The sequence below is a fragment of the Channa argus genome, chromosome 5 (assembly GCF_033026475.1).
Source record: "Channa argus isolate prfri chromosome 5, Channa argus male v1.0, whole genome shotgun sequence".
In the NCBI taxonomy this organism is placed as follows: domain Eukaryota; kingdom Metazoa; phylum Chordata; class Actinopteri; order Anabantiformes; family Channidae; genus Channa; species Channa argus.
In genome coordinates, this window is record NC_090201.1 from 15,319,783 (window position 1) to 15,347,778 (window position 27,996).

The following is a 27,996-nucleotide window of genomic DNA, read 5'->3' on the forward strand; positions in this document are numbered from 1 at the left end:
TCCAGCACCGGATAAGATGGGGTCCGGAGTGTCTCATCCGACAGTCCATATTTCCCAGCAGCGTCCCCTTTGGCTGGCAGGCTTTAACATTCATCTTGCCATTGGAGGTTTAGCGCGTCACGGTGAGGGCGGACAATGGTGTCCACGCAGCCTGTGTCAGGGGAGGCTGAGGGTGCCGCCTTAAAGCGTGTCGAGGTATTGGATACGTGTTTGTTGCTAGGGGCGTGGGTTGTGCCCTGAAATACTTAGTTTTTTTCCAAAGCTGAAAGAAATTACATTTAAGAAGTCAACGTTCGTATCAGAGGGACGAGACATCGCTGAGAGGCGCCTGCTCCAAGCGGAGGGAAACTGTGCCGCAGTGAACATAATCTGATAAGCGCTTGTGTCCATCCTGTCCTCCGCTTCAGAACAACATCCTAGGAAGAAAAAGTAGCCTATGTGCTATCTACTTAATGTAAAAATGCGGGGATGCTGAGGTCACACTTGGGGCTGATTCAGTTTTTCACTGAGAACAACTGTTCGCCTATGTATTCGCATCAACCAAATCTCTCGATGAGGGTTCGCAGGGGATGACAGCTGCGCTCTTGGTCTTAGTAGACTTACCGTGATGTGTCTTTGGAGGGATTAGTGTGTGCACCACAGCCGAAACACCCTCGCCTACCCACGGTAGGCCAGTGACCTGTCTGCGGAACAAACAGCATTTTATTGTAGTCTTTGCACTGGAGCGGGGACCCTGTGCAACGTGCAGAAAACAGTTTTTCATGAGCTTATAGGTTAAGTTGTCAGTGACATCAGGTTATCCCGAATTGCTCTGTGCTGTACTGCAGCAAGGTGGTCTGCGGCGAGAGGAGGCAAGGAGCAATGCACGCATCCTGCGAGCTGGACAGGATGTCCCGTCTCCTAAACAAAATCAAGGCATAAGGCCATATACTCTAAGCTGGCGAACTGCGTCACTGCATGCGAGTGTTGCAAGTAGGCAGCAAACTCTCCCACCACCGGGGGAGGCATGCACATCAAGCTCCCAACGCGATGCCGCCGGTAAGTGTTTAACAATTCGCCGGGGATGGATTCGGCGGACGATTCAAGCAAAGATCCGCCACTGGGATCCACATTTTCCTCAGCACCCAATTTAGACTCGGACATTAATGCAAATGCGTGTAGGCCTGTTTATGAGAACGGGACAGACCACAATGTCAGCATACAAAACGCAGCTCTTCGAGGGGCGAGTGACCCCAGCGCGTACCCATCCACGGATTACCGGACACTGGTCCGCCAGAGGTTCATCCGGCGGAGTCTGTGGGTGTCAGACTCCGAGGAGCAGGCGGTGGAAACTCCGGATTTATTTACCAGCACACCCGTGCTCAACATTGATCTGCGGAGCATCGTCGATCGGACTCGAACCCGGGTTCTGCAGGGAACCCGTCTGGGCCTCCAGGAGAACCCCAACACTGAGGGCCAGGTGGTACAGAAGGGCAGCGCTATAGAGAGCATCAATGGCGATGAGGAGAAGGGAGACCGGGGAGATACCGAGCCCAGGGCAGAGGTTGTGCCTTCGGATGTCACAGGTAAAGCAGGAAGTGACGAGAACGAAGAGGAGCCCGGGATGAAGGCTGTGTCCACATCACCTGGGGGGCGCTTCCTCAAGTTTGACATTGAGCTGGGAAGAGGTTCCTTTAAAACCGTCTATAAAGGTCTTGACACCGACACCTGGGTCGAAGTCGCGTGGTGTGAACTCCAGGTGGGTTCACTGATCACCCAAGCACGCATAAGATTTTAATTAACAGACTCTCAACAAAGGGCCTGTGGATTATTTTCAGCGGTTGATGACTCATGTGTGTCATTGTTTTTCATAGCTGCAGCCACACTTCATTCAGATATTTTCAGATAATGTCTGAGTGGGAGGTTCAGGCCTTTATGTCACATATTTACTCTTACTCTTCCAAGCTCATATAGCTGAAGTGCTGTGTTGTGCACAATATGTGTTTTGTTTTCATCTTGATTTCTGTCAATGCACCATTGTTTATGTTTGGTTTCACTGGGAAAGGAGGAAGAGTATCTTTAAGAGTATTGTTACATTGCAGACTGAAAATGAAGAGACCGTTACCCATGTAGCATTTGGCCACATCACACCAGCTTTCTCACATAATTCTTGTCTAAATGTTTTCATCAGGTTTAAAGCTAATATGTGTCAGGGTTCTGAGATGCATGTCAGTACTTTGCAAAGAAATTACAGGTAAGACTGTTTTTTCTTTGTCTTCTGGGTACTGTTCTTGCATCTGTTTAGCCCATAAACAGTGACAACTAAATAATTCATCATTTCAGACCTAAATTAGCCGGGGGTAATATACAGCGAACACATAACCTCACAGCAAAGACAGCTTGCTGTATCACTATTCTGTGTATGTGGTAATCTAATGATCACTTTAGACACAACCCATGTGATGTACAGATTAACCTGCAGACAGAACTTTAGACGGTGGTTGGCCTTTCGGGGCTCAATCTGTGGCAAGATGTTCTAGCCTGAGAATTACTTTATACTCTGATAGATAATCTGAGATAAAACAGATGCACAGTTTCATATACTGTGGTGACATGCACAACACGTTTCTCTCTGTTTTGAAGTTTCTGTATATGTTTAAACTTTCGTGGCAACTGTTTGTGGCAGCCATAGGTGTAACAGATTATCAGTTATTTGCTATACAGTAGTTTGACTTTATTGCTCTTTAGAATGTTTAAAGTACCATTCTGAGTTAGCAAAAAGTGATTAGTAGTTTTTAATCATTAGTTGTTTTTCAAATAATCAAATGTATTGAAAAAGTCAGATCACTGACAGGTGAAGGGATTAGATGTTTTGCAGGGGCCAATAATCAAGCCAGTTCAGACTGAGTCAGCGTCTGAACATAATTTTATGAGCCTTTAATTTACATTAAATTACCATAATAGGAATAAAGTTTGTGAGGCTAAATCCAGGTTCACCCTGTGAGACGTGAGGGAATAAGTAATAAAAATCAGAGCCCATCTCAATTAGGTTCAGACACAGAATTAAATCACTATTTTATTGTGCTTATCTCACAGCTCCCATTGGCAGCTACACAGGTCTAGATTCAAGCACAGCAGGGGACAGAACTGGAATTAGTTTGTTTCTCTGTTTGATGTAGTTTGATGTTAATATACATAAAATGAGACTTATTTGGATGTGAAGCCTCAATCAATCTTTCTTGACCTCAACAAAGCCAGCCCCCAATTGATTGTGTGCAGGGTAATAGTGTTGGGCACTGCAATGGAGACATGCAGTGGGTGAGACAGTCCTGAGCAGGGTGAAGACTAATGCAAAGTAGGAAGCTGACGACACTCTAGGTTTAGGCTGTGGGTCCACTTGTGTAACCTGTGTTGAATAAAAGTAGCGTATATGATGTGGCTCATATAAAGGTGTATATCATGAATTATGATCTCTGCAGAAGTTTTACTCTTTGTGAATATGTGTGTGTATTTGTGTGTGTGGTGTCTGAGCAGGTTCTTAGGGGAGATCTACGTAGTGATGATTCAACTGTTCTGTCCCTGGAGATAAGGCCTTGCCCTTCAGAGCTGTTGTGCCTGTATGGCTCGCTCACAAATTGCTGCTGTAAATCAGAGGCTATACTTTTACTGTATATTGTGTGTGTGCGTGTGTGTGAGTGTGTTTGAGGATAAAACTAAGAATGAGACAGCAGAGAACTGGATACTCAGAAAGATTTATAAATCAGATTTGAAGAGGAACTGAGGCCTGATGTTCAGTAGGTTGAATGATGATCAAACATTTGCTGAGCGTGTTGTTTTTCTGAATTTAAGAAATTATGCAGCATCATTAAGTGAAATACCAAAACTGTTTGCCACTTTAAGATAAGTCTCACTGTTATTGTTTGTCTTGTTTGATAGTTTAGTAATGAATACTACACATGGATTTATACCCCTGTGGTTTTACCATACCGATGCATCTGGGAAATAAATCTGCAGCCCTCTGCACCAAGAAAGAAAGAGAGGAGAGGGAGGGAAAGAGTGGGTTCTGCTAGTAGCAGCATATAAGATGTGTATTATTTGATCAAAACAAAATGATAGTTCTGTCTTTATTGTAATTGCAGAGTAGTGTCCTCACTCCATGTTAATGTAGTTATTATTTTGCAAAATAAAGCCTGAGCTAAGCAGATCCTGCTTTAAGTGCCACACCCTCATCTCTGCATACAGTAGAATCTTTAATGATCTGTTTGTAAACTTCCAGAAAATCGGACTATATGGACAGAAGGATTTCAGGAAGAATCCCGATCATGATGTATACCCCACAGTGCTGCGTGTAATCTAAAATGCATTCCCATCAGTCAGTAATCAATGGCAACATATATACAGTAGTTTATATGCTTCCTAAACACTAAAGGCACCCAGTTTTTTCCCATTTAAACTTTTCTGCGAAGACAGCAGAAGGTCATCTAGCATTTGTTGTGGCTGTAACTGCAAGTTGTTTCAGTCATGCTGACTGGAGAGAAACAGAAATGTAAAGGATGTTCAGTGTCAGCTGTTTGTCTATTTATACAACACTTCGGGTAATGCAGGGGCCAAAATATTGATCCAATATACACAGATTCACATTTACAATCTGGTTTGATGTAAAGAATTATACACAGTAATTATCAAACATACAATTTTTTTTGGTGTTTTAGGCTTTATTATGAAAAACAATTTATTTCCAGCATTGTGTAGTAAAGTTGATGTTTGTGTTTGTTCCATTTGACCTTTACATATTAAAACTGTTTCATGTTTATCTGTTGTGACAGATGTATCTGCCTCTGCAAGACCTTTATACATCAGTCCGTAAAATGGGTGTTTTGTAATGTCACGTGTTTTATGCTGTAAACACTGGTATTAAGAAGTGTACAGGATTTAGACCTCTATGTAAACCAATCAAAATGCCAAGGTTGTGTTCACTCTAAACAAAAGTCACAGGGAATTCTGTTAGAGGCCCTTTCCTGGAGCAACACCGCATTTTTTTCTAAAAAGTTGAAAACTCATTTTGAAACTCATTTGAATTTTTCTCATAAGAAAAACCTCTAAAATGATGATGATGATTCTGTCCCTCTTTTGTCCTCCACTTTTCTATTTAACTTGTTAAATTTTAAAAAATGTTTCACTGCTTGACCCTTTCCTCTCTTAAGGCTTCAGAAAACTGGAGTAAAAATGATTTGTATTTCTCCATTCTCCCCAGGAGCGAAAACTATCCAAAGCTGAGAGACAGAGATTCAAAGAGGAGGCAGAGATGCTAAAGGCTCTGCAGCATCCCAACATTGTGCGATTTTATGACTTCTGGGAATCACCAGTGAAAGGGAAGAAGTGTATTGTTCTTGTAACAGAGCTAATGACCTCAGGGACACTAAAAACGTAAGCATCTTAAAATTAAAAAAGATTTTCTATAATTGTTTCTTGATAAGTTGAGATATCTTGATAACAGCTAATCTCATATTCTGCTTTCTACCTGACTGTAAAACAACTGATTGCTGAATGTTAGTCTGTTTCTAGTTGTCAGTTTAAAAGCAACCTTATCGAAATAATTTTAAAACATGTATCATGTATTACACCAAGTGAAGACAACAAAGTAAATCTGAAGCTGGACTATGCAGAGACTGAAATTTAAGGTATTGTTCTTGTTACAGAAAGGAATAGTTGGGATTCTAGCATTGTTTTTCAAAGTTTTATGAACATAAAACATTTCAAAATACAGTATGTGACACAAAATGGAACATGTTTTCAGGCAGTCACAATTTAACATATTCAATATATTAACTGTGTGTTCACCAGTAATAACAATAAACACCAGAGCAAGGCATAACTAGAAGCATTTTATCAACACAGTGGGTACAATATGTCAGTTTGCAACTCCCAGTCATTAGAAAAGCAAATGTGAATACATAGGGTCAACTGGACTATCTCTACAGTGGTATTTTTTAATCCTCCTACAGGTATTTGAAGCGGTTTAAGGTAATGAAGCCTAAAGTTCTTAGGAGCTGGTGCAGACAGATTCTTAAAGGCCTCCACTTCCTGCACACGAGGACTCCTCCAATCATCCACAGAGACCTTAAGTGTGACAACATTTTCATTACTGGTCCAACTGGTTCTGTCAAAATTGGAGATCTGGGCTTGGCAACACTGAAGAGGGCCTCTTTCGCCAAAAGTGTTATTGGTTAGTCATTATCGTGTTGGCAAAACAAGTTTTTTAAAGTCTTTTAATTAAAGTATTAAGTATTTATTTTAACATGTTATCATGCTGACATGGAGAACTTGTCCCCTATTGTAACTGCATGACTCACCAGCCTGCTTCTAATTGTGTCTGCCAATTGTATCTGCCATTTGGTGTTAATATTGAATTTCAGTCCCTGATGCTGTTATTGATCCCACTGAAATTGGATGAAATACTGATAACTGTGTGTGAGTTCATAATTTATCACTGTCTCCTGTATCAATTCTCCAGGCACTCCAGAGTTCATGGCCCCAGAGATGTATGAAGAGCACTATGATGAGTCTGTAGATGTCTATGCCTTTGGGATGTGTATGCTTGAGATGGCCACCTCAGAATACCCTTACTCTGAGTGTCAAAATGCTGCACAGATCTACCGCAAAGTCACCAGTGTGAGTTGAGTTTCAGAGCTTTTAAACTCTGCTGTTAGTGTTTCAGCATGAGACACTTGTATGAGTACCCAGAATACCTTACAAACACATTTTAGCTAAAGCAAAGATAAGTCTTAGAATCTTTCTAATATTGTGTCCCAAAAGCTCATTAAAACACGAAACCTCCCACAGGTCTTCTGGCAAACGCTTTTTGTCTCTTTGCCACTCTTCTACGGTCACTCAGTTTTTGAGGACAGCCAGCTCTTGGCAGATTTATGCATGTGCTGTAATCCTTCCATTTCTTACGATCAATGTAGTTGTACTTTAAGAGTGCTTAAACCTTTTCACAGTTTCTTGGAGTGTTTATTTGTTTTTATGCTGTAGTTTCTGGCCAGGACACTGATTCAGCAGTAATAGAATTAAAATTCCCTGAACTAAAACCAATGCCTATATAAGTGAAGATTTAGGTGAGTTTAGGGTGTGAATCAATATGCAATCATATATTTCATGTTTTTTATCTTTAATCAATCTAGATGTCTTTATTTCATGTCCAAGTTAAGTCTTGGACATGAAAGAGTGCTTTCCTATTGATCAATGTAAAAAAGCCAAATGTAATGTTTAATGTAAAAAATAAAGGCAAAAACTTTAAAGGTAGGATTTTTTTTTATATGCACGATAACATTTGCTGTACAGCAGCAGTTGGGAATGCAAGGTGACAGCAAAGATGGTAAAGGCTAAACTACTGGTAAACTACAGTTAAACTACATTTAGCGTAATTGCTAAATGGTAACCAAAATGTAAATTAGTACAAGTGGCCAAGAGTCCTAAAGTCAGTGAACTTAGTCAGAAATGCAAGCTGAAAAAAGTTTGACATCATTAACTAAACTAAATTAAGAAATAAAAAACAGAGCTGACTGGGGTGATGCTGCATTTGTTTTTTAATTGAAAGTTTATTTTGCAGGAGAAAAGATGTGTCAATGTGTTTCATATTTCAAAAGTTACAGCGTCATGCTTTAACCACTAAATTGTATTTTTATTTTATAACTGATATGATTAATGTTTTGATTTTTTTTCTGTGTGTGAATAACTAATCTCTCATCTAATCATCCCAGCACCCCCAAAGTCTTCCTGTACAGCGGTAGCTCACTAATCACCATAGCTGAGATCTCTTCAAGAGCATAAAGTGTTTTAGAGCTGTAATTGTGATTTTTAATAGTCTGTTATATAGTCATGTGAGTACCTGTGTCTGTCTGTTGCTAACGCTAATGCAGGTTGTTTTTTGTTTTTTTTGCAGGGGGTGAAACCTGCCAGCTACAGTAAAGTCAGTGACCCAGAAATCAAAGAAATCATAGGGGAGTGTATCTGTCATAAATGGGAAGAAAGGTTAGTGGACAATGTCTCAGACTGTGTGACGCATTTTGTATTTAGGTAGGGGTTGATCTTTAGCACTGTGTCATTCATTTCTATTCTTTGAGCTAAATGCCAACATTTGGTTTAGACACAGTGTGTGTTTCTGTGTGTGGGTCATCATTGGGTTTTACTGTCACAGCCTCTTGCAGTGCAGATCAGTATCTGGTCTATGTATTTCCTGCAGGTACTCCATCAAGGATCTGCTGAATCATGCCTTCTTTGCAGAGGATACAGGCGTGAGAGTGGAGCTCAATGAAGAAGATGATGGGAAGAAATCATCTATTGCTCTAAAGTTGTGGGTCGAGGATCCTAAAAAGCTGAAGGGGAAATACAAGGACACAGGAGCCATTGAGTTTACCTTTGATTTGGTGAATGACATCCCAGAGGTTGTCGCCCAAGAAATGGTAAAGAAATATTTTTATTACTGTATTTGGTGAATATACATTGACAATAGTTACAGAGCTGGACGTTTTCTGTGAGCTGCTTCATTTGTATCATTTTATTTTACTATTGTTTTATCGAGCAAGTCTGACACCAGGCTAACCAGGTGCACCTAAGAAAAGGATCAATTCCCATTCCTTCAGTCTGAGTTGAATGTCTTTGCTTTGTCTTTGATGCTGGCACTGCCAGACTGTACTCTGGATTCCACAGGCTCCGCTCAGTCACAGCCATAAAAAGGATTATTTTTGACTGGTTGGCAGTTGTCTGTTAAAACCTTTCAGCACTACAAAAGCACTGTTAAATCGGTGCAGGAAAAGAAATTGCAAAATTAAGCTGCAGGTTACCATAGCAACAATACTCATTGTAAAACCATGGCTTCAATTTTTTTGAATCAAAAGGTTCTCATTTTTGCCTGTGCTATGTAGCTGATTTTCCTCTTATTTTGAAGCACAACATTATGGGTACTTTTAATTATGTGCTATGTATCTGGGAGTTGGTCAGTGGTCTATAATGTAGTGTCTGAAATATATATGCTTGAGGCACGTACTGTATTGATTGAAACTGGAGTTGATCTTTGCTCTTCCATGCAAACTTAAACTTAAAAACAGGGCAAAGCAATTCTTTGTTGTTTGGTGGAACAACTGAATGTAGACACAGTATATTCATTTATCACTGGTGTTGAAGGACTTTGCCTTGTTTCATTCTGAACTGCTCAGAGTATCTTTACCTGTGTCCTGTAGGTGGATTCAGGCTTTTTTCTGGATTTTGATGTGAAGATAGTTGGGAAGTCCATCCGGGACCGCGTTGCTCTCATTAAATGGAGGAGAGAGAGAACTGTCTCACCCGGAAATGGTGAGGCAGCTATAAAAAAAACGCAACAGAACCTACTCCAGGTACCCGGTACTGGTATACCACTGGGAACCACATTAGCTACGACAGATTATGAGGACCACGAAGTGGAGCAGCAGACCCTGATCTGCATGGTGCCAGCTACCACATCTACCACATGTGAGAACTTTAATTAGAATTATTATATTACAGAACCTCAATCTCTTATAATATATCTAACCCCTGCTAAGAATTGTTTCACAGGTAATTACACTGATTAGAAAAAGTAAAACTTAATGACTTAAAATGGATGATTTGTATCTGTAAGAAAGAAACAGAAAAAGTCACTGCAGCAACTGATTACATGTGTTATCTTTTGCATTTTATTGAGATGCAACTCCTCTGTCTTCTCCTGTCCTTCAGTGACTGTCCTTTCTGCACAGGACACCACAGTGAATTATAATGTTTAATCACTCTGTTATTACAGCTGACAGTGAAGTGAGCTCTACCATGCAGATAGAAGATCCAAACAATCAGCAAAATGGCCCCTACCAGTCACTTTCAGAGCCCATTTCTGCAGCCCAAGTGATCTACAGTCCTCCAGCACAGGCTGACTCACACCAACAGGGGTCCTACCAGCAACCCACGGCACAAGGCTCAAACGAAAACTACACGCAAGCATCCACACAGTTACACCAGGGAGCCTACCAGCAAACTACAGGTCAGCTACATCCTGGGAGCTATCAACAATCTGCGGCACAACTGCAGCAAGGGCCTTATCAGTCTGTGAGTAAGGCATTTAAAGTTTCTGTGGCAACTTTCCTAAATTTTTATTTATCTTTCTGAAATAATATTTTTATTTTCTTTCTTTTTTTTTATTACAATGGTAACTAATCAGCGTCACTACAGTGATCCCTTTGTAGTCAATGACAACCTACTCTTCACTCAGAGCAAAGTGTGTTTTAGACATGGAAGCACCTCTATGGTTGAGATGTTACAGTGCAGGAAACATTCTCTCACTCAGACAGTGAACACAGGCCCGTGCCTATGTCCACCACAGTATCTGGCTTCAACAAGGAGCACAGAGAGATCTGTGCATGCCAGGGACTGCTTATACTTTGACTCTGCTCTGAATTCATCACTATCACCTCACTTGTCCTCCTATCAGCACTCTCATCATGACTCAGCAAGCCATTTCAATTCACCTCGTCTTCCCAGTAATTTACAACCTCCCTCAGAGCGCCGTCTGAGTGTCACTCGCAGCCTACAGACTCATCGCCACTGGAAGGCTTGCATGTCGGTTCTCCTGAGAGATAGGAGAAAGGGAGGTGGATCTCTAGGACACACACACACATGCTCTTTCTCCACATCTACCCAGATTACTCCAGTCTCTAAACCAGGCTCACCTACATCTCCTCATATGTCAAGGTATTCTCTAGACAGTCTACCTTCTCTCCTGGCCTCACACTCTCCTCCATCATCAAACAGGCAAAAAGGATCATTTACTTCAACTTCACCTCTTTCCTCGCCCTCACAAATTGGACTCCCTATGAGTTTGTATGAAAGTGGAGATCTTGCTCTTCTGAACCACTGTCTCCTTCACATTGTCAGTCGCAGGACCAGTTCTCCCACCCTCTTTGGGACAGGAACTAATGCACATCTCATGCACAGCCATGGGGAGCTTGGGGGAACTACCTCTTCAGTAGCTGGGCAAAGAGACAAGAGTCAGAGCCTGGATGTTCCATTTTTCTGTAGCCCAAATCTGGACAGGAAACTGCTGTTATCATCAAATGACAGCAAAGGCAAACCAGATCCACTGGTAGGTTAGTGCAGGAGACTTCATTTAGGCCAAATGCTGCCACAGCTCCACCCTGCGGTAGCATGATTCTGCCAGCTGCTTTGTTCCTCTGGCCTTTCCAGTACAGCATCCAGTCCCTGCTTATGCTTAATACGCAGTTTAATTTAATCTAAGATTCAGATGAGGTCAGATGAGGGTGTGACAGTGTACAAAATGAGTGTATGATAGTGAACACAGTTCGGTGGTTGATGACAGTTCAATGCTGTAATGTTCTATTTCAGCTCATCTTATTGAATCTTTCCGGCTATAATCATCCCTTTTTTTTATGTCTTATGACCACCCCTGCTTTGACAGACATTTTAATCTTGAGCTTGATTAGTTGTAGCAAATATGCATAATGTTCTGTTGATTATCATACTATGCCTAAAAAGCAGGGTCCAGTAATTGCAATCTCTCTTATGTGTTTATGGCAGATAGTTTCGGCTCCAGCTACTGCAGCCCCTACTGTGCAGCAAAGCAGACATTCAACACAGAGCTTCTTGGCTGCAGCCCCGTCTCTACAGTCACACCATACTGTCCAGCCCAGCCAGGAGCAGGTACTGCATGCATCTAATTGTGAAAGGCACTGGCAACAGCAGTACTGATATGCAAAAACAGTAGAACTGGGCAACAACAACATCAACAACGTCATATACTGTATATGTATGTTTGGATGTCTATATGAATGGCTTTTCATGTCTTTGCCATGGTGTCATGTCTTCCCTGACTTTAGTACCCTCTCCCACCAGTGGCTGTCTTGCCTCAGGTAGCATTATCATCTCTCCTAATCTTACTGTGGATACAAACCCCACAGAGAAGTTGAGTCAAATAATGCAGTAAAGTGTACCTACTGCACAGTACCGAGCACACTGCTTTTATTGAAGTGGAGCACTTACACCTGAATATGTCAGTTTAATCGAGAATTAGTTTGTATTTCTATCATAGGCAGTGTCAATACCCAGAAGAAAAAAGAAATGTTTGATTTCTGTCTTCAGCTGTTATCTGCTGACCAGCCCACATCTCACCTGAGTTCACCTGACATATCTGCCAGTTTTTCACAGTCAGTCTCCACTGATGCTCGACCACTCCTGCCCCTGCAGATCAGCACACAGGTGTGTTGTGATAAAAGCACAAAATAAACATCTTTTAAAGTTAGTGTAGGATACACAGTCGAGTAATGCGAAAAAGATCAGTGTAAATGTTATTTTTTTCGGTTATTTGTCACTGTACAGTTTATATCCATTGTGCTTTTTTCCCCAGTTTCCCCCATCACATCCTTCTGTTAAAACAGGGGGGCACAACTCTTCTCCTTGTTCCCCAGCTCCTCTGCCATCTGCCTACAGCAGTGGCCCTTCTGTGTCTAGCCCATATTTCTCTCCTTTACCCCAGCGTCCCTCCCTTCCAATGAACCCTTAAACTGCCTTGCCTTCTATAACTATTCCAGGCACCCCTCAGGCCCCACTGACCACACCTAAGCATATGCCCAACGTGGCACTAGCTATTTCACTTCACGCTATGTCCATGTCCCCTGCAGTGTCCCAGCAGCAGGGTGTGATGCCCACATCTCAACTAAATCTTTGTAGCTTCCATACCACCCATTCCTTACCTCTCTCCCAGGTACAACTCCCCCCATACCCTGCCCCTCACCCTGAGCAGGAACTGGCTAAGCAGCCTGTCCAGGTGAATATTTGACTCAATCACTGTTATGGTTGGGTCATAGGAAACCTGTAATACTAAGTTGGAAGTCTTACGCAATGGTGTAATGCATGCAGGGCATGCATTTGGTGATTCAGAGGTAAACAATATTTGTGGTAACTGCTGAAAAATTCACTAAAAGTTCTATTTCTTTTAGGTACAGACAGTTGCTCGGCACGGGAATTCAGGAGATGTTCAGCTTTTGGCACCAGTTCAACCTGTCCTACCTGCTGTTCAGACTTCTCTTTGGGGAAGTGGGGTAGATGCAGAAACTACTGCAGCTGGACTAGAAGCTGTAACTGTAGCTCCCACAGTTCCAGTTCCAGCTACCATCCCAGCCTCAAGCTCAGTCTTAGCTTCAGTGGAAGTTGAAACCCAAGCCACTACACAAGCTCCAACTCTGATCCCAGCACTAAACCAATCACCAGTACCAGTACCAGCACAAGCTGCAGCTATGCATCCAACTCCAGCTTCAACCTATGTTAAGGTCCCAAGTCTATATCAAGTTCCTATTGGAGTATCAGCTTCGACCTCAGGCCCAGGTCAACCACCAGGCTCAGCATCTGTCTCCACTTTTGAACTCCCCAAAATCTCATCTGCAAGTTCAGAAACATCTTCTGCCACTGGTAAACCCCAGTTCTCAGCCCCAGGTTTAGTGTCGGCCCCAGTCCCTGTTAGTCTGCCAGCCCCAGTCCAAGCTGCAGTCCCCCCTCCTGCTCCAGCTCCAGCTCTTTTTGCAGTTTCAACCGCAGCATCAGTTCTGCAGCCTGCTGGCATCCAGACAGCAATCTCTGTGCTTGAATGTGCCAGCCTGGCCACAGCTCAGCAAGACCTTGAAACAACATCTGCATCTAGCAGTCTTCAACAAGAGCCCTGTGTAGAGGTAGGAATAAAGCCAAAGTTAAAACATTTTCAATTTAAAAAATGTCCTTGTATCAGTTGCATCAAGTTATAACGTGGAAACATGTTTAAGCTTTCTGCATTTGTTTTTCATACCTCCATCTTGAAATCTGTCCCTTTATATAAGTTTAAAAAACAACATTTAATTTCAGTTAATAGCAGACAATACTGAAACATTTGTGTAAATTTCAGAACTCTTCAGTACCCTAATAATAATAATAATAATATTTACCACGCTCCTGTTTTGCACCCGCCTTTTTTTTTGTCCTCAGGATGTGCGACAGGACAAGCCAGTATCTTTACCCACTTATATTTATGAAAGGTGTGTTTCTTTACAGATTCAGTTGTTTTTAATTTAACATGATCAAAATGCATTTCCAACATAGGAGTTAAACTTTCTTTTATTATAGTCTCAACTCTGATGTGGCATCTGGCAAAGAAACAAGTGATGGCTATGAAAGCCTGGTCAGTGGAGGGAAAGGGGACGGAAAACCCAGGAAACACCACCGCAAGTCTGCCCGCACACGTTCTCGGCAAGAAAAGACCAGCAAACCCAAACTGAGCATGCTCAACGTGAGATAATTTCATTTTGCGTGAACAAAAATTACAGTTTGTTTCAATGTTGATGTTTCTGATTAAAATAGTATAACCCCTGCCCACACAGGTTAGCAACACTGGTGATAAAATGGTCGAGTGCCAGCTGGAGACTCACAACCACAAAATGGTGACATTTAAATTTGATCTCGATGGAGATGCTCCAGAAGAAATTGCCACTTACATGGTTAGTTCTTCCTTTTAAGATTTCTTGTTTTCAATCTGTTGGTTATATTTGTGACACAGTTTAATGTCTTTACAAATGTAACCCCACAGGTTGAGAATGGCTTTATTCTACTGTTAGAGAAGGAGATTTTCATTGACCAGTTAAAGGATATTGTGGATAAAGCTGAGGACATGCTGAATGAGGACATGGAGGGAGAAAGAACCTCCACCTTGAGTTGTAGTCCTCAACAAGTCCAGATGTCTGAAGGGATAGTTGGCGAGGTAAGGGGAGCACATAGATGTGATTTCAGATACATTACACATGATTATACACAGAATTAGTCACAAACAGAGGCATTTTCTCAGGTATTGAAGATAAATATAATTACAATATGTCAAGTTGCATATCAGCACACATCTGTCTATTGCTCTGCAGAGTCCACATGCTGGAGGACATCAACCGGTCTATCAGCAGAATGGTAAAAAAAAATCTCCTTCTACAGTGGAACCTTCCGCCAAATCTATCACATGTGTCATATTCACTTATAAAAGCATTGGTATTATTCATCTGAACTCTTGTAATGCAGTTCTTCATACAGGAAAGAGATGGTTCATAATTTGTCCTGTGGAGGAGACGCACACATCCAGCCAGGAGACCCCATCAGAAGGCACAACTACACAGTCACCTGGGAGTTTAGCCACTGCCCAGCCTGCTGACAGTGGCACTGCAAGGCCTTCTGCATCCCGAGGTGGCAGAGCTATTTCAGCAAATTTTCTGACAGCTTTATAGGATAACATTGTTGCAGCTTCTTCTTCTTTATGTTCTTCTTCAAATTTCTTGATCTATCTATCTATGTATCTATCTATCTATCTATCTATCTATCTATCTATCTATCTATCTATCTATCTATCTTCATTTTTAAGAAATGTCTTCATTGTTTTTCTCCAGCAGAAGAGGGATCATCCTCCACAATGTCTGGTGGAAGTGGTGGCTTCTCCTACGATGTGTATGGATTCTGTAGTCCTCCAGTAATGTCCAACATTGACCCACTTCTCTTGGCCACTCTGTCACCTCCTGTGTCTGCCCCTCCAACACTTCAGTCTGTATCATCAGTAGAGCCTACAGGCAACTTATTGCAACCCAGCGTCCATCAAGCCCAGCCAACCAGGGCCCAAACCTTGCCCCCGACATCCACTCATATGTCTTTTTCAGTGGATGAATCACAGGGATCCCCATTGGGCTCTGTCTCCCCGATCCACATGGCTAAGCAGATGCCTGACATGACATGTCCTGTTTCTTTGGCTGAAGAGGTGCCCTGCTGCCCCCTGGTCATGCCCTTGTCTCTGGATGTGAGTGGCTCACAGGGTGGATCTCCACTTACCCCTCTTCCACTCCAGGAGCCATGTTCAGCTAAAGAGCCACTGTCTGTCTCCTACACTTCTGCAGTACGAAGTGAGCGGCCACAGCAGCCTGTGGTGCTTCATCAGCCTTTTTCTAGTGTGGGAGGGACTAAAGTGTCCTCACTACCTCAGAGCCCAGCACCATCGCAGCAAGGTGCAGGGCCTGGTGAGTCAGATGGTGAAGGACGATTAGGCCGCGGAGGCTTTGTGGACAGCACCATTAAAACACTAGATGAGAAACTAAGGAACTTGCTATACCAAGAATATGCTCCGATGTATCCATCAGGCAGCACTGCAGAGACACCAGGATCTGGCACTGAATACATCCAGTCTCCGCCTGGTCCAGACAGTGCTACAGGAGGGTCGGGAAACAGCACACCAGGGCCAATGGGAGAAGGACGCTACAGGGCAGGAGAACAGCTAGTAAGTACTCTGAGATAAAATAATTAAAAGAGTCAGTACATTCACTTATTCACTGTTCAGTTAGGTTACTGAATAAAATATGTGTAGTATGTTATTCAGATTTTTTTTTTTTAAATATAGGCATGCTTAATTTAGTATCTTTTAGTATCTTTAGTGCTTAATTTACTATCTAAAGTCATTACTGGTGTTAACAAATGTTTATCATCAGGTAATAAGAATAACTTCCAGTTGATGTCTAGATGTAGTCTATGTGTTAAATTCAGTCTGAACATTACACATGAGACATATGGATCCATCCATCCATTATCTGTAACCACGTATGCTGTGTAGGGCCATGGGGGCGGGGATTGGAACCTATCCCACCTATCATTAGATGAGAGGCAGGGTACACTGTGACCTTCTTCCAGAAGAGCCGGGAACATAGGTTGACATATAAGAGTGGAGGTAGAACCACTCAGGTGGACTAAATATGGTGCCGACATTGTAATGTGAAAGAGATCAGTGACTGCAAAGTATTGGTAGGAAAGAGTGTAGCCAGACAACACTGGATGGTGGTGTGTAAAATGACTCTGGTGGTGAGGAAGATGAAGAGGACTAAGACAGAGCAGAGGACGAAGTGGTGGAAGTTAAAAAAGGAATATTGTTACTAGATGACTGGACCACTACAGCTAATGTGATCAGGGAGACAGGTAGGAGGGTACTCAGTGTGTCATCTGGAAAGAGGAAAGTAGACAAGGAGACTCGGTGATGGAACGACTAAGTTCAGGAGTGTATAAAGGGAAATAGGTTAGCTAAGAAGAAGAGGGACACTGAGAGTGTTTCCTCTGGTGATGGACAGATGAGGTTAGACAGGAATCTCCGTGGACTATGATGTTTGGAGATGACATTATGATCTGTACTGAGAGGAGGGAGCAGGTGGAGGAAAATCTAGAGAGGTGGAGTTCTGCTCTGGAAAGCAGAGGAATAAATTTTAGCCACAGCAAGACAGAATACATATGTGTGAATGTGTGTGTATGAGAGGGACCCAGGTGAAACGGTGAGGTTACAGGCAGCAGAGGTGAAGAAGGTGCAGGACTTTAAGTAGTTAGGATCAATGGTTCAGAGCAACGGAGAGTGTGGAAAAGAGGTGAAGAGGTGTGTGCAAGCAGGTTGGAATGGGTGGAGAAAAGTGTCAGGTGTGTTGTGTGATAAAAGAGTATCAGCGAGAATGAAAGGAAAGGTGTTCAAGACGGTGGTGAGACCAGAGATGCTGTACAGCTTAGAGACAGTGGCACTGAAGAAAAGACAGGAGGCAGAGCCGGAGGTAGCAGAGCTTAAGATGTTGAGGTTCTCTTTGGGAGGGACAAGGATGGACAGGATCAGGAATGAGGACAACAGAGGGACAGCTCATGTTAGATGTTTCAGAGATAAAGTCAGAGACCAGATTGAGGTGGTTTGGACATGTTCAGAGTAAAGACTGTGAATATATTGGTAGAAGGATGCTGAGGTTGGAGCTGCCAGGCAGGAGGTCTAGAGGAAGACCAAAGAGGAGATTTATGGATGTAGAGAGAGAGGACATGAAGTTAGTTGGTGTAAGAGAACAGGATGCAGAAGATAAAGTTAGATGGATGCACATGACTCCCTGTGGCAAAACCTGAAAGGGAACAGCCGAAAGATAAGAAAAAGATTTGTGGAAATATAGATTTGTGGAAATACAAAAAAATATTCCTAATATTATACAAACTATAGAAACATTTCAAAAGATATGTTTTGTTATAACTATGAACATATTGTAGTTTTCTCATAACTTTTCTTCTTACCGTTTCACCATTGTCAGCCTCAAATTCCAGAGAGAATGGATAGTTTGAGCACACTCAGTGACTCAGCTGTGTGTGGTATGTACAGCACACACTAACAAATCTAATCTACTTGTAGTAAATTCTACATGTTACAACAGTGTCACAGTGTTGTTAAAATGTTTGCAGCTTCCCTGTCAAGAAGGCATGTTCCTCACTCTGCTTCCTGCTCTGGAACAAGAGGTCGGTTTAAGGTATGAAAGGCCGGTTTTCCTCACATTTAAGGGCAAAAGAGAGCAGTTATTCAGAGTTAAACTAGTTACAGACGTATCACACATCTGTATGATTGTCCAGTCTGTTCTTTGCTTTTGGCAGATTATCTCTGTTCCTCCTGAAGTGGCCAACCGGAGAGATGTGAAACAAAGGAGCTGGAGCAGTGCTGCCTCACCGGCTCACCCTGTAGGATACAGTGGGGACCATTTTCAGGCTGAGGCCTTGACAGCCTCCACTACAATTGGCCGTTTCTCTGTAGTTAGCGCTGAAGATGACATTACACAGAGGACACGTTGCAGCCGCTACTCTGCCCCACCTGATTTCTACCTGGATACACCACCTTCGATGGCCAAGCGGGGCTCTCTGCCCCGAGCCTTGACCTCGAGCTCTGTCCCTGTAGATGTCACGGTCCATGCTCGCTTCCTCTCCTCAGACTCGGGGGCTGAGAGCAGCCCTGCAAAGCTGGCACCTCCTACCCCATCTCACCAAACTCGGTCAGAGCGCAGAGGAAGTGACCTCATGAAAAGGGCAGTGGCTTTCCTCCGTCGTTCAGGACGCAGCAGTAGTGTGCAAAGCTCCGATTCGCCAAGTAGGCATGGAGGCGTGCATGGCTCAGCCTATGCCAGTAGTGATAATGACTCAGAAATGGAAGACTCTGACATTAAGAGAGAACTTCAGAGGCTCAGGGAAAAGTGAGTATAGCCAGTTGTTTACCTTTGCCTTGTTTAGTCTCTTTGTATGAAAATGTGTTTTCAGTTAGCTTTAGATGACCAGAATATTCCTGCCTCCACTCTCTCAGGCATCTGAGGGAGATCTCTGAGCTGCAGGCCAATCAGAGGGGAGAAGTGGAGCTGCTGTATCGCCGGCTTGGCAAACTCCCTCCTCCTGTCCTGGGTCTCTCACATGTTACACCGCACGCTGGTCGTAGAAAAAGGCCAAGCAAACACAGGCTGAAGCCTGGCAAACTTCTCAGTCCTTTGGTTCAACAATTTAAAAATGTCACAACAAAAACTAGCGATTCCAGCCGATCCAGTGAGTGCCCTTTAAAATGTCCAGTATTTTACGCTGAATATTTACAGCAAAGAACCCAGCGTAGACCATTCTGATGTTTGTGTGTCCAGGTGCTACTACAGCTACAGGTGAGCCCACAGTGAGTTTAAATGGCTCCCCAGCCAAAGGGTCTTTCCCTACTCATGGTAGGGCACGGTCTTGCACGAGCCACCTTCCCAGCTCAACATCAGAGCCTGTGCAGACTCAGCAGCCCTGTTCCCTTAAGGGCTCTTTGTCCTCTGATAATATTTACACTGGGCTACATGGAGATGGACCTGGTTCACAAGCTCCGACCGCACAAGGTGACCACAAGCAACACACAACAGAACATCTTTCCATTAGTTTTAGTATGTAAATATCTTGTACCACTTGTCTGCGGTGTTTTGTTTAATAAAGTTGTTTCAGTGTTTTTTTTTTTTCAGTGTGTCCTCTTCTTACCCTTCTTCCCTCTTTGATTATACTTCCCTACAGGCTGGTCTAATTACCCTCAACCATCTGAGAGAGTGACCTATAAATCCAGTAGCAAGCCACGAGCTAGATTTCTCAGTGGGCCCGTGTCTTTATCAATCTGTTTGTATCTCTTCTCCTCTCACATAACTTTACTCTTTTGTTTTAGACATTGCCCCTTTCCATTCTTTAAGCATTACCGATAATGTTTGTCTTGACAAAATGTTCTGCAACACCATTTGTTATGTCTTTGTTAGGCAATGGACTTGTGTCGCATGCACCCCAGTCACTATAAAATGTATAGTCTTTTATTGCTTTTTAATCTCTCTCCTCCACTCTTACCTTACTGTTATCGCAGTCTCTCATATAATCAAATACTGCACTTTGACATGGCTCTCACCTGGGCCACCTGCATGATTATCCTAATAAATGCACTGTCTTGTTTCAGGGGACTGATTGCTTTGCTTATTTATTTGTTTAATTTATTCTTTTGTTCTGTTGCAGTAATCAGCAGCTTTGTATTGCACTGCATCCTGTTATCATTATTACTGGCTGATGGGAATCATTGTTTGAATATTTTTTTTGCCTTATAGGGTCAACACTGAAGCGACTGTGTCTTGGCAAAGAGCGTGGCAGCAGTATGTAGAATTGCACCCTCTCATATTTAAATCACATCTTTCCTATCTGTTCAATCAACATAGTGTTACAGTATCTGTGTCTCCTCTCAGGGTCTGCAACCGGATCACAGCAGCCACCTACCAGTGCCACACCTCAACACCAGCCAATGATGGGACTTGCCCAAGCTCAGGCAAATAACAGCAACAACAAGACACGCACATACACTAGCACACAGATGAATGCCAATGAAAACCAACTATCTGAGGACTTGCAATGGCTGATAGATGACTGGGCCCAGGAGGTTCTTATTGTCACCCACAGGCCACGCACTAACTCTCTGAGCATCAGTGGACAGCATCTGTGGGATCTGGCTGTGCCTCAAACATGTGCACAACATGTGGCTAATGCTTCAGATGTAAGTTTCATTAAAGTTACTGTACTAGATATACTGATTTGTGTTTAACCACGCCTTTGGTCATAAGAGTAAACTGTATTAACAATTTGTTTATTAATAAGGTAAAAGTGGAATTCTTCCATTTACCATCAATGTTTAGATAATGAGGCCTGAAGTTGGTTTGGCTTGCAAACACACCGTTAGGCATTGAGAAAAAAAAATCTTTGAAATAGGTATGAATAAATATTAAGATTTAGAATGTGGTATAATTCTAATTATAAATTGTGTTTTAATTAGCTGATTGTAATTGACTTCCTAATCCACATTAGTACATACTTGCTATGATGTGCAACGTTTTTCACATTTTATAAATAGAAATATGCACTAACACTCATTTGAGTGTGGAGAGGTGTGATAGTAAACCTCCCGTGACTCACTGAACAGTACTGGTAGCAGTGCAGAGATATTCGCTTTCCAAATGCATTTTGAGAGAAAAGCAGCAATACATGCTACATTTGTTAACATTCTTATTTAATGGAATTTCAAAACTACAACTACCCGAAGAGTTGTGCAGAGGATGATGGAGCAAATAGTAAAGCTGAGGTAAAGCTGTTTTGCAGTAGAGATGGGCAGGACTTCGCAGAGCAGAGAGGACTGATTCCCAGTCTCACATTACTGCTAGCTTTAATTATACAAATGGTGTGCCTGCAGTAGTCTAATCGAGCAGCAGCTCCACATAGCATACAATAAGTAAATTTGAGAATTTACACATATTTGATGGTATTTTATAAAGAAAGGTAATGTTTGTCCATCATATGACCCTTTTAGGTATTATCAGGGACAGCCCCAGGTCCCCAGGCCTGCAGTCAGCCCCTGTCATGGCCTGATAGCTCTGGGTCAACAATGATGACCGGTTCCACTAGAGGGCCCCATCCTAGCTATCAGCTACACTCTCCTGCTACGTTGAGGGCCTTGAATTCACCTGTTTCTGTTGGCCAGTGGCCTGGGTTGCTCATCCCTCTCTCTTCAGGAGTTTTGGCCTTTCCCGCTGTGCCCTCAGCCCAGGACACCCCCCGTCCAATTCCAGCATCAACATATCAAACATTCAACCCGAAAGCCAGGACTCTCTAATCTGAGTAGCATTGTGTCTTCCAAGTCTGTTACCAAAAAGAAATCACAATATAGTTCTAGTCAGTCTTACAGTACGTGCATATACTGTATATATATTAGGAAGTCCCTGTGTAACCATGTGTACATACTTTTCCCCATTCTTGAGTTTTATGTTGTTTCATTTGCACCAGCATACCTCATGCCCATATTACAGTACATAATCGTTGAGTGCAGTGTAATGGTAATAGTACATTTAATGGTGTATAATTAGCCCATTCAGGCTTAACAGCGCAGATTTTTGTCATTGCTTATTTATGTACATTACCACTCATTGAATGTACATAATGTACTGTTTATTGATGCTGTGTTTATATAAATTCTTTATGTTTGTGTTGCTCATATCACCCCTATAGGTAAGCTGCTGTGTATATGAATTCTTGTTAGTCTGTACTTAGCTCCTGTGTTTGTACAATTGACATAGGTGACTCATAAGCTGGTGCTGCTGCTAGTATGTGACTTTATGCAGCACCTTGTTAGCCACCATCATGCCATCACTGTGAAGACTTGATATCTTAGTCACTAGGACCGCTTGCTTTACTCTGCTCTCTCAGTCCAAGGATAGGTTTCATTCTTCATCAATGAAATGCTTCCAGCACAAGCGCTTAAAATATCTTTAGGGGATTTGAATGAACTTGAACTTTATCTGCAGGTAATATACACCTGCACCTGAGAGTGCCTTGAATTGCAGTTTCAGTTCTCTTAAGAATAGCATTTAGATTTGAAGCAGACAATAGATATTCTACATAGTATTTGCTTTCACCTTCTAAGATAAATTATGGGGTTTGAAACATGAGTGTGGATTGAAACATATGTAAATTAGATCATAGCATATGTAAACACCATTGTAAAGTAGTTCAACATGACACTGGTCATGTTGCATTAAATATCACAGATTGTAAAAGGAAGAAGTCCAAAACTAAGTTAGGTTATTTAATATTATCCATTTTTATGTAGGATACCACCTGCACCACAGCCTGCATGAATACACTGATATTCTGAATGTGCACAGGTTGTCGTGGTTAGTCACAAGAAGATATGTTATGAGAAACTGGCACTGTATTTACTTGACAAGGAGGGCTGAAGGACTCAACATATGAGTCAAAATCATAACCATCCCATACCTCTACTAATGCAATCAGTAGCTTTATATATGGTTGCCTTTGCCGTTTTTAAGAGATCACAGCGTGGCTGGTTGCTGTTTGATAAATGCGGAAATGGCAATATGAAAAATGTGAATAATTGAGAAGCCACAAATGTTAAACATGTAATTTGTACAATGCATAGTTTTTCTAAATTACATTAATCAGACAATGGCTTCATAACATCATCTCTCTCATACAGCTGAGATTGTATTTATTATGGCTGGCTCAAGCGATGGCTTAATGCAAAGATCTGTAACAAATCCAATTCATCATTTCAGTTATTTCTATTACGATAAAAACTTCTGTAACTCTAGTTGAGTAACAGTGCTGAATGCATCTATGTTTTTATGTATTGTATAAAAACAAAGCAGTGGCAAAAATCTATGTTGAGAGGTAAGAAGATGTGTATAGTAGATCAGTGGAGTTTGTACAGACTGCAGACTAAACAGTCTTTTTGTGTTTCTCAAATCATGGTTCCTCAGATGCTAACGTACTTACAAAGTTATTTAGTATTTCACTTCAATTCAGCTGTGCTCTAGAAACCTGGGATCCACATTTGACATAAAACAAAGTAATAACATCTTTGACACTGTAAAAGTACTTTCAAATTTTAGAAAGCCTTTCCAGAGCCACAAAAGACATTACACCATATTTTGCACACGCTAGAAATCATTTGATGACTTCACTGAGCTTATTTAGTAATTTTGGTTGACTGCCCCTTTAAATCCTTCCATGTTTTCAAATTGTGACAATATTTTATTTAAACTGAATATTTGTCTCCAAGGCAGAATTTCTTCCTGATGATATAGACTTTTTTTCTTATTTATTTGAGAACATCTTCTATGCAGTCATTTATGTTGTGCTGTACACAGTTAACTCCCATCTCTTGCATTAAAGCTTGATATTTAATTGCTTTTCCCTGCTGTAACACCAATTCTGCCGCACTTTCCTGACCTTGTCAGACCAGTACTCTTTCAAAACAAAACAAACAAAAAAACAAAAAAGAACTGTACATACTTGAAGACAGACATAATAAAATCATTTTTGCTTGACACCATACAGTATTAGTCATACCATTGTTTCATTTACAGTATATGATAGAACATATAAAGCCACATGTTTGTGCGTATCTCTTTTTAAACCAGTGTTTATGTTTGCATGTGTGGTAACCAAGTTACTGCAAACTGGAAAGCTAACACCCTATATTTCAGTAGTAAAACTCATACATATCGGATAAATTTCTGCTTAAATGACAGTTTCTGTTCCCTATTTGTGTGACTGGGTAAAATGCAAAGGAAGAAAGTTTGCATGTCTGTGTGTGGGTGGTACAATATGTATCTGGGGTTGTGTTAATTTGTGTGTGTTTGGGTCATGCAATTTTTCAAATGCCTAAAGAAAACCGAAAGAACAGAGCACCACACTGTCAGAAATGTCTTTTAAATATTATTTTATTTCAACACTATTTATTTTACACAGTTAAGAGATACAATGAAAGTTTTGTATCTCAGCAGCTTTCTGCTCTATGGCATCAAACTCTGCTTTGATCCATGTCAGAAAGTGCATGTTGAATGACTGTGCTACCTTCAGTTTGTTTTTGTACATGTAATTACAGTAGGTTATTTGTGTCGTTCCACTTGACAGATCCCTTTTTGGGATTAAGACATGTAGTACAACAAAATATGTAAGACAGTCAAACTGCAGGGAATAATTGTAGATGTGACCATTTAAAGTAACTTTTAACTTTTTTATATGTTTGAACATGCGTTAGTCATTGTGTGGGGACATATTTGCCCACACACTGTACTATATATTAAGGACAAGGACCATGGTTGAAGTGACATATTCAATATATGAAAAAATAATGTAAAGGTTTTGCGCATACACACAAAAGGAATGGATATTGTGCCAAAACACGTAAAATAACCAGAATGGGGCATCTCTGCAGTTAGACCAATTAGATGTCAGATGCCCCTGCCAACACTGGTTGTCTGATCTTTGCTGTCATCAGCCATCATTTAAACCATTCTTATCTATGGTGAGATGTTCCTCTTGGATTTGTTCAGGATGACTGGGACATCTACAGCTTTCATATTAACCCTACAGTGACCAGCTGCCACAATCACTCCAAGCTGTGTGGCCAATCATATGGAGTAGTCAAAGGAATTTGAACTACATATCCAGAATCCCAGTTATGCTTTCATCAATAAATTCAGAATGTGTGTGAAGATTTTTGCACATAAAAAGAATAATGAATCCTCCAGAATACAAGGACTTTTCCTTCCTCGGGTTCATAGATGGCCAGGTGTATGATGGTGTTGTAAAAGCCAAAGAACAAGTTCAACAGCAATACATCAGCTGTTTCCCATGGACAAAGTGTTGGGCTGGTCAGGAACAGATCAATTACCTAGATGACTAATTTACAGTGCTGGATAAAATACTCAAAAGCTGTACTCAACAGTTAAAAAGAGTATTTACCATAAATTCAGTAACTTCTTGTGTCAGTGTTGTACAAAGAGTAAAATCCACTTTGAGTTTCTTAAATAAAGCCATGTAGGCAGGGACTATTATTGCAATCTCGCTATTGACTTGTTTTCATATTAAAAAAAAACCCCAAAACTTAAAGGTATGCCATGAAATGTTTAGTAACGGGTAACACAACTTTGATTAGAAATGCAGTAAAATACAAAGAATAAATATTTACTCTTAGCAGTAAAACTCCAAGTGGCCATAGTTACATAAGTAAAATAGAAAAATGTAAAAACTGTATTTAAGTACAGTAATGACGTACAAATGCGTTGTTACTTTTCAGTAAGTTCTTACTTACTTAGTAAGTTGCTCAAAGTTATTTATTTTTTCTGACTTTTCTCAACTGTATTATTTTTCTTGCAAATTATTTTTTATCTTTATTTTCCTCATCCTTTACAAATATTTAACTATAGTGGTTAAGTTATTAGACTGCTAAAATAAAGAATGCTCCCCTGGCCTCTGTCTTTCCCACATGACTGTGCTGAAAAAGCAGCAGGTGCCAGGTCCACGTAAAAGGGCATTTTCATTAGTTTTCTTGTTCTGACATCTAATAGAAAACTCACATACTGCCCCTCACTAGCATTTACTAGTGTTTACTTCATCCTTGTAACCTATAGCCCTATGGCAGCACCTGTATCATCCTGTTAGAGGATGTGTAGTTGTGTGTACGAGTGCACCAAAATAATGCAAAATGAGAGGAGAATATGGGACCATTATAACTTATTTCCAGGCTCTCATTTACCAGCAACCCCAGCCTTATTTCATATAATCATAAATAAATAAAAATGTCAAAGAGAAAAGAGAGAAAGCTCAAAAAATAACTCATCACCAATTATTTGGTGATGTTATTTATTATTAGTCTACATCAATCAAAAGATTCATCGGTCTGATTTATATTACAGGGACTATACATTTAGTTGATTTTCCAACTGCTGTTGTTGTCACTAAATTGCTTAAGTTACTATTAAATTACACCACTTCCCCTGCAAATTCTTCCAAACTTTAGATTTTTGCAGGCCATATATAACTATTAAAAAAATGTATTCAATTTCATTAAGAATTAAACAGTGTTTCCGTTTATAGCTGCCAATCATGCATTTTGCTTGCAAAACTGGTCCGATAAGATTTGATCAGTAGAAACGTTTCAACATCTTATATGTTGTTTATGTTCTGTGGTAAATAAAATATGAGTTAATGAGATTTGCAAATCTTTGCATTCTGTTGTTATTTAGGTTTTACATATTGTCCCAACTTGTTTGGAATTGGGGTTGTATTTATCATAATTTAATATAAAACTAAATTCTTTTGAAATTTTGCAAAGATGAAATGTATATCAAACTTCGTCTAAATGCACAATGGTAACAAAAAAGGTTAATGTTAATTTCAAAGTAAATTAACCATTTATCTTAAATAGTTTTTAGTTAGTGCTGCTGTCTCACAACTAGAAGGTTCATATCTAATAATGCTCTAGAGTAGTTGTCCACCAATCCACCTGTCTCAGGGTTGTTGGTTCGAGTCCTGGCTCCTCCTGTAACATGAACAAAAAATCAGTTAATCTCTGCCTTGAGTTTTCCCCTGCATGATTATGCATACTGTACAGCTGAACTGTGTCTGTAGCCAATTTTATCTCTCAGACTGAATAAGATACTCTGGTGAGTAATGACACATTTCCACCTAGCAGATGAATTATACTTCTGCATTCATTCTACACATTCTACTCTGATGATATTCTACATGTTCGCACGTGTTTCTTATATACTTACACAGTAGGGGGCAGTATTATGTTTATTAAACCTTAATATGCTGAAGATTAAGAAACAATTCAAGAAGAAGAACATGGATTTTTAGCAATAAAATAGAACTGTTTCCAGACCTCTGCAGGAATGGTTCCTTGGCAGCATACTCTGCTGAGGTGTGGTCTGTTGAACTACATTTCAAAGAAGAAGACAGCATGAAATTACAGTGACAAGAGAAAGCATGTGAAGCCTCTAGAGCTACTTTCTGCATTTATTGCCCAGATGAGCATGTGATGTATATGATAGACAGAAATACAATGACCTGTCCTTGGTTGTTATTAAGATCAAAGACCAAGAGATTGATGTTACCGTGTACATTTTGTTCTGTGTTATTAGTCAGGGTTATAAAAAGGAATTTGTGAAATTGCTGTGATTATTCTTACTCTGATGTATAAAGTTATATGACTATTCACACTGTTCTGTTGTAGATCCAGTGTTGCTGACCACAACATTTTCAGTTCCCCCATACTGGTTCATATCC

The 27,996-nt window shown here is 41.0% G+C and overlaps 1 protein-coding gene across 2 annotated transcripts; it reads left to right on the forward strand.

The window, feature by feature from the left end:
• Positions 1-6: 6 nt before the first annotated feature.
• On the forward strand, positions 7-27,927 carry wnk2 (WNK lysine deficient protein kinase 2). 2 transcript variants are annotated; one of them, XM_067503312.1, is made up of 27 exons: positions 7-1,738; positions 5,234-5,406; positions 5,985-6,205; positions 6,494-6,651; positions 7,925-8,013; positions 8,225-8,444; positions 9,222-9,489; positions 9,797-10,095; positions 11,581-11,703; positions 12,142-12,258; positions 12,999-13,724; positions 14,014-14,063; positions 14,152-14,314; positions 14,406-14,522; positions 14,612-14,782; positions 14,937-14,979; positions 15,088-15,249; positions 15,450-16,324; positions 18,141-18,198; positions 18,289-18,353; positions 18,475-19,064; positions 19,172-19,404; positions 19,494-19,724; positions 19,894-19,992; positions 20,463-20,507; positions 20,598-20,902; positions 21,710-27,927. In XM_067503312.1, exons 1-27 carry the CDS (start codon positions 1,064-1,066, stop codon positions 22,010-22,012), a joined length of 6,579 nt encoding a protein of 2,192 aa, XP_067359413.1. In that variant the 5' UTR covers positions 7-1,063; the 3' UTR covers positions 22,013-27,927. The 2 variants fall into 2 exon arrangements, with proteins under 2 accessions (XP_067359413.1, XP_067359414.1); XM_067503313.1 differs by lacking the exon at positions 12,142-12,258 and having other exon boundaries at positions 10-1,738.
• The last annotated feature ends 69 nt before the right edge of the window (positions 27,928-27,996 follow it).

What these genes read in the sequence shown, in the direction of transcription:
- wnk2 (XM_067503312.1), top strand. Translation starts at nt 1,064, where the DNA reads ATGGATTCGGCGGACGATTCAAGCAAAGATCCGCCACTGGGATCCACA. An exon ending in AGCAAGGGCCTTATCAGTCT is followed by an intron (nt 10,096 to 11,580) that starts GTGAGTAAGGCA and finishes TGTTTATGGCAG; the next exon opens with ATAGTTTCGGCTCCAGCTAC. An exon ending in CCAAACTGAGCATGCTCAAC is followed by an intron (nt 14,315 to 14,405) that starts GTGAGATAATTT and finishes CTGCCCACACAG; the next exon opens with GTTAGCAACACTGGTGATAA.